This window comes from Patella vulgata, chromosome 4 (genome assembly GCF_932274485.2).
Source record: "Patella vulgata chromosome 4, xgPatVulg1.2, whole genome shotgun sequence".
Lineage (NCBI taxonomy): Eukaryota > Metazoa > Mollusca > Gastropoda > Patellidae > Patella > Patella vulgata.
This window is the reverse complement of record NC_065882.2, coordinates 64,529,779-64,543,764: the sequence shown is the minus strand read 5'-3', so window position 1 is coordinate 64,543,764 and position 13,986 is coordinate 64,529,779. Positions and strand designations below refer to the sequence as shown.

The following is a 13,986-nucleotide window of genomic DNA, read 5'->3' as shown; positions in this document are numbered from 1 at the left end:
AAATACTTACATTCCAAACCATAATATAGTACTAAGTTTATCATAATCATCACAATGGTATCAGTCAACAATTTTAATATAAGTCACAGCGAAATGCATCAATCTTTTAAAGGCTACTCCCGGCAACTTAATCACTATAGGGCTAACTTAATTTGACCGTTCGTGATTGGATTCCACATTAGGGTTTTCAGACTCGCATACATTTTCAACGTGTAAACAGAGCATATATTCCACAGTTGATAAATGCTCTTGGTTTAAAGTTTAAACAAGACCCGTACGGGCAGATGAGAATCCAGTGTGACCACTTCTCGTCTATGAGGTGGGTCTTCATAATTGTTTTAAGCGATATTTCATTTCGAACCATCTCATATCCGACTTCCCTTGCTGCCACAAGGCACAATTTATTCTGTTGTTAAACCCCAAATTCCTGCCCCTGGGTCTATAGCTTGCTGGAGCCACGGTGACCAAGTGAATAAGACGTTGGCTCGATAGCCTGAGCGTCGCGGTTTGCTCCCAGTGTTGGCCGAGAAAGGTCATCGAGATTTTCCGACGTGTTATCTCCCTTATCAGTGGTGGAGGACGAAGAGCCTGACACGGACAGCATCTAGTCGTTCGGGTGGGACGAAAAAACGAGGTCCCGTGTACACCTCGGCATGCACTTAAAAGATCCCTTGGCAATTGGTTTTCGATATATGGGTAGGCCGTAGCGCCGTTGTCAGGGCAAAACTTCCCCCATAGCACACTGTATTGCGAATCCCCGTCTCCATAAGCCCAGTCAGAGCAGAACAGCTGAACGTTAAACCACATTCCATTTCATTTCATTTCTATGTGTTGCTGTTTGAAAAGCACGTGTTACTATGGATAAATCAAAAACCCAAACCGACTTCAAGGGAACTGCACAAATTGCACAGTTTATTTTGATAAATTGATTCATCTGTTATTTTAAAGTTTATAGTATGATATTATTTCTTATGAAAAATACATATAAATCTATACAAGTTGATTTATAAATTTATAACGATCAACGACAAGAGTTTGTCAGATGACATTTCGTGTCGGTCAGTGGTCACAGCGTGTCGGATAACAGCTTGTTGTTAGTACGTAAAGAGATATATACAATTTAGTGCTGTAGTTAAGTTGTTATAGGCTATTCACACATAGCTTATTGATGTGTTTTTCATAATAACGGGACTTTTATGTTTGAAGTAGAATGGGTTTCCGCTACTAAATGGTGTTTTCAGCAAAAATTTTCATACTTTTAATATGTAGATTTTGATTCATTTCTACCGACGTAGGTGGTATTAATTCATACCGATGATTTATGCAACTGAAGAAAAATAAGTTCAAAATGTAAGTATGATCCAGCGGAAATTAGAACTTTATAAAAATTTAATACCACCTCAAGAGTAAAATCTCTAGCGTATATCCGAAAACAATAAATTCGGTTGAATCAAGAAGAACTGGAAATAAACGTGATTCTGATTGAATACAATCTAGAGTGAAGACATCGAACTCCTATTGGCTGATCTTAATGGCAAGCCATGGAACAGGTAAATTCTAGCAATCTCGGGTTTTATGAGAGACTGAGTGAGATTGGACACACGCTCGACGTGCAGTATTTATAGCGACACAACAACAAATCATAACTCGTATGGGTTTGGTACAATGTGTAGTACTATATTAGGTCGAGATTTGTGCAAAACAACACATAGTTCCAAGATGATCCATTCTGAATTCTAGTCTGTAGACAAAATACAAAAATTGGGTGGCTTTACTCCTGGGAGTAGGACATGGACAAATATAAATATCTACAACCCTATGATGGATCATACTGAACTGGGTCCAAATCTGTTAATAATTGCAACTTGTAGATTATTTACAGACAAAATATTAAAAAAACATTGCGAGTGGCTCTGTCCCTGGGGGTCGGGCATTCAACAAAGACAATAGTGGTCATCCTTTGGGTATAAGGAAGAGGTATGCAAAGCTTCAAAGGAATCTGTTAAGAATTGTGGCCTATAGCCGACAAAAAGACACGCGTGGCTCAGTCCCAGGTGGTCGGGCATGTACCAAAATAATACAGGTCATACTTAGCGTATATCAAATTCCAAGATCCATTAAAAATTGTGGCTTGTAGGCAACACACAGACACACAAAGAAAAAAAGAAAAATGAGCGTGGCTCAGTCCTTGAGGATCGGGCATTCACCAAAAACTATAGAGATCATCCTTAGGGTATAAGGAATGGATATGCAAAGATTCCAAGGGATCTGTTAGAAATTATGGCCCGTAGGCAACGCACAGTCACGCAAAGAGAAAATGGGCGTGATTCTTAGGGTATAGGGAATAAGTATGCAAAGTTTCAAGTTGATCCATTAAGAATTGTGACCTGTAGGTGACAAAAAAAACCAACCCAAATACAAAAATGGGCGCGGCTCTGTCCCGGGGGTCGGGCATGTACAATTTTTGGTCTTCGAAGGAATTATTAGTGAGCAGAAATTCGCCCGTGTTAGGGTGACCCCTGCACCCAAAATTTTCTCCGTACAGAAAGTTGGTCTCGACACGGCGAATGTACACGCTTCAGTGGCTTATCTAGAACTGATTTCTCGCTTACTACGCACTATGATAATACTCAGCGGTAGGGTCTATGATACTATAAATAGCCATCGCACGTGCAATTCTCTACATATCTATCAACTATTACAGTCGTAAAAAATCTATTGTTGACGATTTTGAATAGCAGTAATATTTAGCTTATTGGTTATTACAGCAGCTTTAGAAATTACGTTCGTTTTATTTTTTAAATTGCTTTAATATTAACTGTGACATTAGGAGCCGCATCTTTTAGTTTAGTACAAATAATATCTCTGAACTACATGCGTTCGGCAAGAACATGATACTAGCAGTAGTTTCATTTTAATTTTACAAGGTTCTTAAAACAATTGTTGAGTTGCCCAACGTGCGTGTTTCTAAATTCATTTTATTGTTTCAGCTTTCTGCTAGGTTTCGTAAAAAAGTAGTCTTGATTATCCCCGCCTGTTAATCAAACGTAGAATGGTCGGTAGACTGGTTAAGCGAGACTAATTCCAAAACAAGGGCACGTAACCTATTTTTTACTCACATGTGTTCGGATGTTATGGCCGACACTCGGAACCATCTTTCAGTGTATTATTTATGGATGATTAAATGGTCATAGCGTTTAAGTACAACATGTCCGTTTATTTAGTGACTATAAATGTTTGAAACTGATTTAAGGCTTGGTGTATATATAGATATTGTGGTGTAATTGTCGAGATATTTGGAGATATTTATTTATGGTGGGGCACCCTACCCGTGTATCTGTTATCACTCGTCACTTCAGTCAGTTATGAAGAAGGATAACTCGTGTTTTCCTTTTGCGTTCGTTACTCCGCTTTCTTGAAAGCTCAATAACGCATCTATCGTAGCAATGATCTCTGTTTTAAAATTATATTTGGAACGTGTTTAACCAGTCCTATCACATATGTGATAATGACTGACACCAATATTGTCCTTTAAAGATACGTCCTAACTATTAAAATATGTAGCAAAGAAGAGAATATGTGTCACACGTTGGATGTGGGGAGTTTTTACGGAATGAGCTTTCTCCATCTAACCGAACTGCATAGTGATATCTAGCGCCTTTTTTGTCCAAATTGAAATTTTCTCAGTCTTTTTATTTCTCAGAGCACGGTAGCACGATAAAATGGGCTCTGATGACAGCAGCAACAGTTGTTTTCTAAATAAAATCTTTCCTACTGGCGGCTCTTCGCTCCTTTGTTTTTGCCCCCCACCTTTCGAAGAAAGCAGGGAACTATTAAAATGGGTTCGTCCGTCTGTCTGTCTACCTGTCACATTTTTTTGAGACACAATAACTCTCTTGAGCTAGAATGTTCAAACTTGATGTAGGTGTTTATTAGGTCATTGCCTTGATTGAGTTCGAAGATGAGCATTTTTTGCTTAGGGTAAGCATAGATAAGCAATTTGATTAGTTGATGCTTTGGGACACGATAATTTTAGTTCTAATTAAAGATACATTGTGGGAGATAAGATAAAGAGATGGCAGTTCTCGCTATAATAGTTAAAAACTAGATAGTGTAAAGGTAATTTGCTGAAAATTTCAGTCAAATTGATCCACTATGAGCCGAGAAAGAAACCGGTGAAATTTTTGCATAGTCTCGGTTATCATTACTAAAATCATTAATATAAACAGCATAGTCTCGATTATCCACTTTTTCTGATTTAATTATCTTTGGCCGTTAGCGGCATATAGGAATCTAATCCAGCATTACATCGAAGGCTAGCCTTGACATCGAGAGTTTATTAATGTCTAATTGACAATTTAGATAACATTTCAGGCCTAAAGAAAGACTTGTAATAAGCAGATTTTGCTCTTGCATAATGCATGTTTAAGTGAGAGTGAGGACACTCACATCAATACCTTGACTAAGTTTGATAATGAGCACCTTCTGCTGAGTGTAAGCAGAGCGATAAGCAATTTGATTGGTCGAGTTTTTGGAACACAAAAACTCTCATTCTAATTGAGTTAGAATGTTCACAATTGGCGTAGGTGTTTATTAGGTGAATGCGTTGATGGAGTTCGAAGATGAGAATTTTCTGCTTAGGGTAAGCAGAGATAAATAATTTGATTCGTTGATGCTTTGGGACACGATAACTTCAGTTCTAATTAAGTGAGAGTGAGGACACAATCTGATAGATTGTGATGAAACTTAGTGTATAGTTTGATTGCTCGATACTTTTGAAGAAATTAAATATGCTATTAATTCAAATGTGTCATCTATTTAATTTGGGATTTCGGCGGGGGACATCAGCCTCACTGTTGGCTTGTTTGTTCGGAAATTTTGATTTAATAAAACAAACAATTCGCTCGGTCGTTCCTTTGTATTAGCTGAAAAACCCAAAAAACTAAAACGTAATATTGATAAATTCTACTCCTGCATGCCGGGTAACACAGTTTGTTTACTGATATACTCTTCAAAAAAAAGTAGGGGATATTCAGAAACAATACAAAACTGCGGAAATACACTGCTGTTTTTATTAGAGGTAACCAGTGTATGTTAATAACAGGCCAATTGCCTACACATGACCATAAACAGTTCATATGGGCGGCCTATCTGACGGCCCCATTTAACTCGCAAAGTGATACACTGTCAAAAGTGAAAATGGACGTTTTTGATTTTTGTCTTAATAATGAGTAATTGCTCCACCAATCCTCAGACATTCAGCATGCTCCTAATCAACCGTCCAATTACGATTTGGGGCAATCTGACCCACTTCTCTTGCAGTGCCACGGCCAATTCTTGCAGTGTTGTCGGTTGACGTTGAGGTCGACGTCTCCCAGTCAAATTAAACGTAACGCACTAAAGCAAAGATACGCTAAACAGTAATTCTTATGCAAGACCCAATAGGAAAGCAAACATGGATAGGATAAACCAGCAAGCGACAGTTTTCATCAACTCTTCCTTGAAGTGTCAAATTTGACAATGAACCCCTCCCAAGTGTATGGCGCTACTGCGTGTCGGACGAGCAACTCAGTGGCTCTGTTGGGGCCATAAGTTCTTCATCTGTGAACACTCTCAAAGCATAGGTATTTGCATTTCAATATCAAAACTACTTTTTTGGAAGAGTATATATAGAAATAAATAAATGTATATTCATGTTAGCAACAAGTAACCACTCAGTCGAATAATACTATATGCTATTTATTTGCTACTTTTTAAATGTAAAATTTAGGTCAGGTTAACCAGCCAATGTAGCTCCGTTGGTAGCTCCGTTGTTCAAATCATGGTTCAGGGGAAATACGACCTTCATCTTTCATTAGAATTTAGCAGAATGTACTGGTATACAATCAAAAAATAGTATTACCATACAGCACGCGTGTTCAACATACCTTATGACCATCTAAAATTCACATTAATTTTTACCATGTTCATATCGCCATTATTTTGGTCCTAAACTTGTAAGATAACATTGGGATTTCTATTTATAAACATGGAATGGTGGCATCTAACCCGCGTCTTTTACTTTAAAGATGCATCAAGTAAAATTTAGATGCAGAGCTGGTTGTTCTTGCTATAATAGTTCAAAAATAGATAATGCAAAATGTATATATGGAGAATTACATTCATATTACTTTATCCTGAGCGAAGTTATCACTGTTTGGAGTTTTGACAATATGTTTATTGATTGTTTATTATCGTAACAACGGTACTTGTTATTAGAGACCTAGTCTCGCTTCTCCAATTTTAAATTAAATCAGTAAATGACCAAAGCGTTCTAATCTACTTAAAATCGGAGTAATCCGATGAACTAGAGAGTTAATAAATGTTTCAATAACAGTTTATATAACATTTGAAGCCAAAATAAAACCTACAAAAGGCGGATTTAGCTCTCACATAATGCATCTTATCATCTAGATTACCATGTATTTAAAGAACAACATTTTGGTTAAGGGAACGTTTATTAGCCTTTGGACATTTGGTGTCTATCAGAAATTATTCCTCATTCTCCGGTTCGAACTGCTAATGTAGATTATCTGAACACGGTATAAATATCGTTATTTAATAGATGACCACTTATTGATAACTGTTACTGACAAGTTAATGTATTGATTTTTTTGGTTACATTAGCAAGACAATCAGCTGAATTGCCCCATGGTTACTATTAATCAAAATCATTTGCAAGAACAGTTTGATCTAATTATTTTAAAAAAAGCTTTTCTCATCCTCGGGTGTAAAAATGGATAAAGGATTGGATTTAATGCCGAGTTACACCACAATATCCAAAACCCGACTTCAAATAATACAGGGTTAATAGCAAATGGCCAGACACTGGACAACATGGACATAACTTCAAACGGCAACCAGCATACAACAAAGCAAAACACGAGAATAAATAATGCCTTAGCAGCCTTTCTGTCGCGACTAACTTCCCGTTGAATTGGTCTTGATGAAGTTACTACGCTGGTCCTAGATGGCAGCGGTATGGTTGCTACTTGGGGTTTTATTGGTCCAATTATTGTCCCAACTTTTGCTCTGCGACGGATATTAAGGAATATAATCACATTAAGTGTAGCGATAATTAGTAACGGTATGACGAATTCTACGAATGCACCAAGCATAAGATAAGGCAAGTTGTTGTAGAATGGTATCCTACACACTGTTTCTGGAAGGTCATCAACCCCGGCAACAATCTCCCACAGTACAATAGCCGGACAGTATACCAGAAATGTGATTATCCACGGAATGAACATCATCATTAGATGGACTTTGCGGGTCTGTCTTGCTTTATAAACTAATGGATAAACCACCAGACAATACCTGTCAATACTGATGACACACATACAAAGTGTTGAAGCCGCCGGGGTAACATAGTCGAGGACCAACCAAAGTTTGCAAAAGGCGCGGCCACTCGACCACACACCTGTTAATAGGTAAGGTATATAAGGTGGTATGCAAATAAAACCAATAATAAAATCGGCACATGCCAAATTTAAGATAAAGAAATCACTAAAAACCCGTAAAGATTCATTCTTGGCGAACGTGATGAGCACTAGAAGATTAGAGCCGGCCGTGAACAGGGCTAACAAACTTGATATTACACCAATGATAATTGTTGTTCCAATCGGAAAGACAAAAGCGGATGCGTTAACAGTATGGTTGCTCATCTTGGATCTGAAATAAAACAAATGAATATTGTTTAGAAATCGTAGGTACCACAAGCTCAGCTGGTTAATCTAACTAGGGCTCTGTCTAATTTCCGTTTACTAATCTGCGCGCGCAGATTTAAGTCTGCTTTGGGTATTTAGGTATGCGGGGGTGGTCGGTGTTTGGCCCCTGCAAGTCGGTCTAAACCTCCATATCCATCCAGCCCGCTTTATATCGGGGTCCTGCGGCAACCCGGACCAGACTGCGCACGCACGCCAGGCATAGCCCTATAAAGTAGCCTACTTGTGCTCAGTTGCAACGCCAGTGATTTTGCAAATTATTAAAACAAAATCACCACAGGACGCAGGACAAAGTCAATAAGTGGTGGAAAATTCTACACGGGACATCTGACACCCTACTTTCATCTTTAAACGAGAGCATCGCTAACGCTGCAATATACGTCCACATTCCAGCTTTAATTGATATGGTACTTTTTAAAATGAAGAGAATGAAATATAAAATGGCTGTAATATGACAAGAGGCAAAGAAGGCTAGGCGTTGGGTTTGTTTTGCCAAATTTACAGACAAAATATTAAAAAAAACGTGGGAGTGACACTGCCCCAGGTGGTCAGGGCAAGCACCAAAATAAATAGTTGCTGTCTTTACGGTATAAGGAATAAATATGCAAAGTTCCAAGATGATCCATTTAGAATTGCAGTCTGTAGACGATAAATACAAAAATGAGTGTAGCTCAGCCTCTGGGGGTTGGATATGGAACAATACAAATAGGTACCACCCTGTTATTGAAATGACAACATTGTGGGAGATAAGATAAAGAGATGGCAGTTCTCGCTATAATAGTTAAAAACTAGATAGTGTAAAGGTAATTTGCTGAAAATTTCAGTCAAATTGATCCACTATGAGCCGAGAAAGAAACCGGTGAAATTTTTGCATAGTCTCGGTTATCATTACTAAAATCATTAATATAAACAGCATAGTCTCGATTATCCACTTTTTCTGATTTAATTATCTTTGGCCGTTAGCGGCATATAAGAATCTAATCCAGCATTACATCGAAGGCTAGCCTTGACATCAAGAGTTTATTAATGTCTAATTGACAATTTAGATAACATTTCAGGCCTAAAGAAAGACTTGTAATAAGCAGATTTTGCTCTTGCATAATGCATGTTTAAGTGAGAGTGAGGACACTCACATCAATACCTTGACTAAGTTTGATAATGAGCACCTTCTGCTGAGTGTAAGCAGAGCGATAAGCAATTTGATTGGTCGAGTTTTTGGAACACAAAAACTCTCATTCTAATTGAGTTAGAATGTTCACAATTGGCGTAGGTGTTTATTAGGTGAATGCGTTGATGGAGTTCGAAGATGAGAATTTTCTGCTTAGGGTAAGCAGAGATAAATAATTTGATTCGTTGATGCTTTGGGACACGATAACTTCAGTTCTAATTAAGTGAGAGTGAGGACACAATCTGATAGATTGTGATGAAACTTAGTGTATAGTTTGATTGCTCGATACTTTTGAAGAAATTAAATATGCTATTAATTCAAATGTGTCATCTATTTAATTTGGGATTTCGGCGGGGGACATCAGCCTCACTGTTGGCTTGTTTGTTCGGAAATTTTGATTTAATAAAACAAACAATTCGCTCGGTCGTTCCTTTGTATTAGCTGAAAAACCCAAAAAACTAAAACGTAATATTGATAAATTCTACTCCTGCATGCCGGGTAACACAGTTTGTTTACTGATATACTCTTCAAAAAAAGTAGGGGATATTCAGAAACAATACAAAACTGCGGAAATACACTGCTGTTTTTATTAGAGGTAACCAGTGTATGTTAATAACAGGCCAATTGCCTACACATGACCATAAACAGTTCATATGGGCGGCCTATCTGACGGCCCCATTTAACTCGCAAAGTGATACACTGTCAAAAGTGAAAATGGACGTTTTTGATTTTTGTCTTAATAATGAGTAATTGCTCCACCAATCCTCAGACATTCAGCATGCTCCTAATCAACCGTCCAATTACGATTTGGGGCAATCTGACCCACTTCTCTTGCAGTGCCACGGCCAATTCTTGCAGTGTTGTCGGTTGACGTTGAGGTCGACGTCTCCCAGTCAAATTAAACGTAACGCACTAAAGCAAAGATACGCTAAACAGTAATTCTTATGCAAGACCCAATAGGAAAGCAAACATGGATAGGATAAACCAGCAAGCGACAGTTTTCATCAACTCTTCCTTGAAGTGTCAAATTTGACAATGAACCCCTCCCAAGTGTATGGCGCTACTGCGTGTCGGACGAGCAACTCAGTGGCTCTGTTGGGGCCATAAGTTCTTCATCTGTGAACACTCTCAAAGCATAGGTATTTGCATTTCAATATCAAAACTACTTTTTTGGAAGAGTATATATAGAAATAAATAAATGTATATTCATGTTAGCAACAAGTAACCACTCAGTCGAATAATACTATATGCTATTTATTTGCTACTTTTTAAATGTAAAATTTAGGTCAGGTTAACCAGCCAATGTAGCTCCGTTGGTAGCTCCGTTGTTCAAATCATGGTTCAGGGGAAATACGACCTTCATCTTTCATTAGAATTTAGCAGAATGTACTGGTATACAATCAAAAAATAGTATTACCATACAGCACGCGTGTTCAACATACCTTATGACCATCTAAAATTCACATTAATTTTTACCATGTTCATATCGCCATTATTTTGGTCCTAAACTTGTAAGATAACATTGGGATTTCTATTTATAAACATGGAATGGTGGCATCTAACCCGCGTCTTTTACTTTAAAGATGCATCAAGTAAAATTTAGATGCAGAGCTGGTTGTTCTTGCTATAATAGTTCAAAAATAGATAATGCAAAATGTATATATGGAGAATTACATTCATATTACTTTATCCTGAGCGAAGTTATCACTGTTTGGAGTTTTGACAATATGTTTATTGATTGTTTATTATCGTAACAACGGTACTTGTTATTAGAGACCTAGTCTCGCTTCTCCAATTTTAAATTAAATCAGTAAATGACCAAAGCGTTCTAATCTACTTAAAATCGGAGTAATCCGATGAACTAGAGAGTTAATAAATGTTTCAATAACAGTTTATATAACATTTGAAGCCAAAATAAAACCTACAAAAGGCGGATTTAGCTCTCACATAATGCATCTTATCATCTAGATTACCATGTATTTAAAGAACAACATTTTGGTTAAGGGAACGTTTATTAGCCTTTGGACATTTGGTGTCTATCAGAAATTATTCCTCATTCTCCGGTTCGAACTGCTAATGTAGATTATCTGAACACGGTATAAATATCGTTATTTAATAGATGACCACTTATTGATAACTGTTACTGACAAGTTAATGTATTGATTTTTTTTGTTACATTAGCAAGACAATCAGCTGAATTGCCCCATGGTTACTATTAATCAAAATCATTTGCAAGAACAGTTTGATCTAATTATTTTAAAAAAAGCTTTTCTCATCCTCGGGTGTAAAAATGGATAAAGGATTGGATTTAATGCCGAGTTACACCACAATATCCAAAACCCGACTTCAAATAATACAGGGTTAATAGCAAATGGCCAGACACTGGACAACATGGACATAACTTCAAACGGCAACCAGCATACAACAAAGCAAAACACGAGAATAAATAATGCCTTAGCAGCCTTTCTGTCGCGACTAACTTCCCGTTGAATTGGTCTTGATGAAGTTACTACGCTGGTCCTAGATGGCAGCGGTATGGTTGCTACTTGGGGTTTTATTGGTCCAATTATTGTCCCAACTTTTGCTCTGCGACGGATATTAAGGAATATAATCACATTAAGTGTAGCGATAATTAGTAACGGTATGACGAATTCTACGAATGCACCAAGCATAAGATAAGGCAAGTTGTTGTAGAATGGTATCCTACACACTGTTTCTGGAAGGTCATCAACCCCGGCAACAATCTCCCACAGTACAATAGCCGGACAGTATACCAGAAATGTGATTATCCACGGAATGAACATCATCATTAGATGGACTTTGCGGGTCTGTCTTGCTTTATAAACTAATGGATAAACCACCAGACAATACCTGTCAATACTGATGACACACATACAAAGTGTTGAAGCCGCCGGGGTAACATAGTCGAGGACCAACCAAAGTTTGCAAAAGGCGCGGCCACTCGACCACACACCTGTTAATAGGTAAGGTATATAAGGTGGTATGCAAATAAAACCAATAATAAAATCGGCACATGCCAAATTTAAGATAAAGAAATCACTAAAAACCCGTAAAGATTCATTCTTGGCGAACGTGATGAGCACTAGAAGATTAGAGCCGGCCGTGAACAGGGCTAACAAACTTGATATTACACCAATGATAATTGTTGTTCCAATCGGAAAGACAAAAGCGGATGCGTTAACAGTATGGTTGCTCATCTTGGATCTGAAATAAAACAAATGAATATTGTTTAGAAATCGTAGGTACCACAAGCTCAGCTGGTTAATCTAACTAGGGCTCTGTCTAATTTCCGTTTACTAATCTGCGCGCGCAGATTTAAGTCTGTTTTGGGTATTTAGGTATGCGGGGGTGGTCGGTGTTTGGCCCCTGCAAGTCGGTCTAAACCTCCATATCCATCCAGCCCGCTTTATATCGGGGTCCTGCGGCAACCCGGACCAGACTGCGCACGCACGCCAGGCATAGCCCTATAAAGTAGCCTACTTGTGCTCAGTTGCAACGCCAGTGATTTTGCAAATTATTAAAACAAAATCACCACAGGACGCAGGACAAAGTCAATAAGTGGTGGAAAATTCTACACGGGACATCTGACACCCTACTTTCATCTTTAAACGAGAGCATCGCTAACGCTGCAATATACGTCCACATTCCAGCTTTAATTGATATGGTACTTTTTAAAATGAAGAGAATGAAATATAAAATGGCTGTAATATGACAAGAGGCAAAGAAGGCTAGGCGTTGGGTTTGTTTTGCCAAATTTACAGACAAAATATTAAAAAAAACGTGGGAGTGACACTGCCCCAGGTGGTCAGGGCAAGCACCAAAATAAATAGTTGCTGTCTTTACGGTATAAGGAATAAATATGCAAAGTTCCAAGATGATCCATTTAGAATTGCAGTCTGTAGACGATAAATACAAAAATGAGTGTAGCTCAGCCTCTGGGGGTTGGATATGGAACAATACAAATAGGTACCACCCTGTTATTGAAATGACAACATCAGTAGTTGCCGTCCTTAGGGTATAAGGAATAAGTATACCAAGTTCCAAGATAATCCATTCAGAATTGTGGCCTTCGGGCACTAAAGACAAACATTGGGTGTGGCTCTGCCCATGTGGGTCGGGGCATTCACCAAAATCAATAATTGACGACCTTAGGCTATAAGGAATACATTAGTTCAGCTCTGAACGTAGGTCTCATTACACTCATCCTGTACGTTCAGGAACTGTCCTATTGGATCCTTGTCGAAAATCTAATGGCTTCCCAGTCAATTTTACTGGGCAACTTTTTACTACTAAATGGTCGCGTGTCAGTCCCTGTGAACGCCTGAACAATATAAATGAACATCTTAGTGAGAAAATAAGACCTTTTGCGCGACACAACACGCTGTTAAAAAATACGTCTCCGTCTTCTAACCGACTTGGCGGACTTCATTGAAAAGGTAACGCACAAATTTACGAACTGGGTGTGGCTCTGTCCCTGGGCGTTGGGCAATCACCAACAAACTATTGGGGGCATCCTTAGGGTATAATGAATAGGTATGCAAAGTTTCAAAAGGATCTGTTAAGAATTGCGGCCTGTAGGCGACACAAAAGACACACAAACAATGGGCGTGGCTCTGTCCCAGGGGTTCGGGCATGTACCAAAAATAATAGAGGTCAGCTTTAGGAATAAGTATAAAAAAGTTTTCAAGACGATCGATAAAAGCATTGCGGGCTGTAAGTGACAAACACACAAAAAGAAAATGGGTGTGGCTCTGTCCCTGGGGGATGGGCATTCACCACAAACAATAGGGATGTTGGTTAGGATAGAAGGAATACGTATTCAAAGTTGCAAGGTGATACGTTAAGAAATGCGGTCTGTGGATGACAAAAAAAGAAATACAAAAAATGGGGGGTCGCGCATGCACCAAACACAATAGGGACCATCCTTAGGGTATAAGGAATTCATATGAAATTTTTTCAAGACGATCGATTAAGAACTGTGGCATGTAGGCGACACACAGACGCACAAAAAGAAAATGGGCGTGGCTCTGCCCT

At 38.4% G+C, this 13,986-nt stretch overlaps 1 protein-coding gene across 1 annotated transcript; it reads right to left on the bottom strand.

The window, feature by feature from the left end:
• Positions 1-1,826: 1,826 nt before the first annotated feature.
• On the bottom strand, positions 1,827-11,876 carry LOC126818005 (trace amine-associated receptor 5-like; the record flags this gene model as incomplete). The annotated part of the gene is made up of 5 exons (XM_056100265.1): positions 1,827-1,848; positions 6,895-6,956; positions 7,332-7,388; positions 11,289-11,406; positions 11,734-11,876. Coding segments are annotated over 5 exons (402 nt in total), but the record flags the coding sequence as incomplete, so codon positions are not given.
• Positions 11,877-13,986: the final 2,110 nt, after the last annotated feature.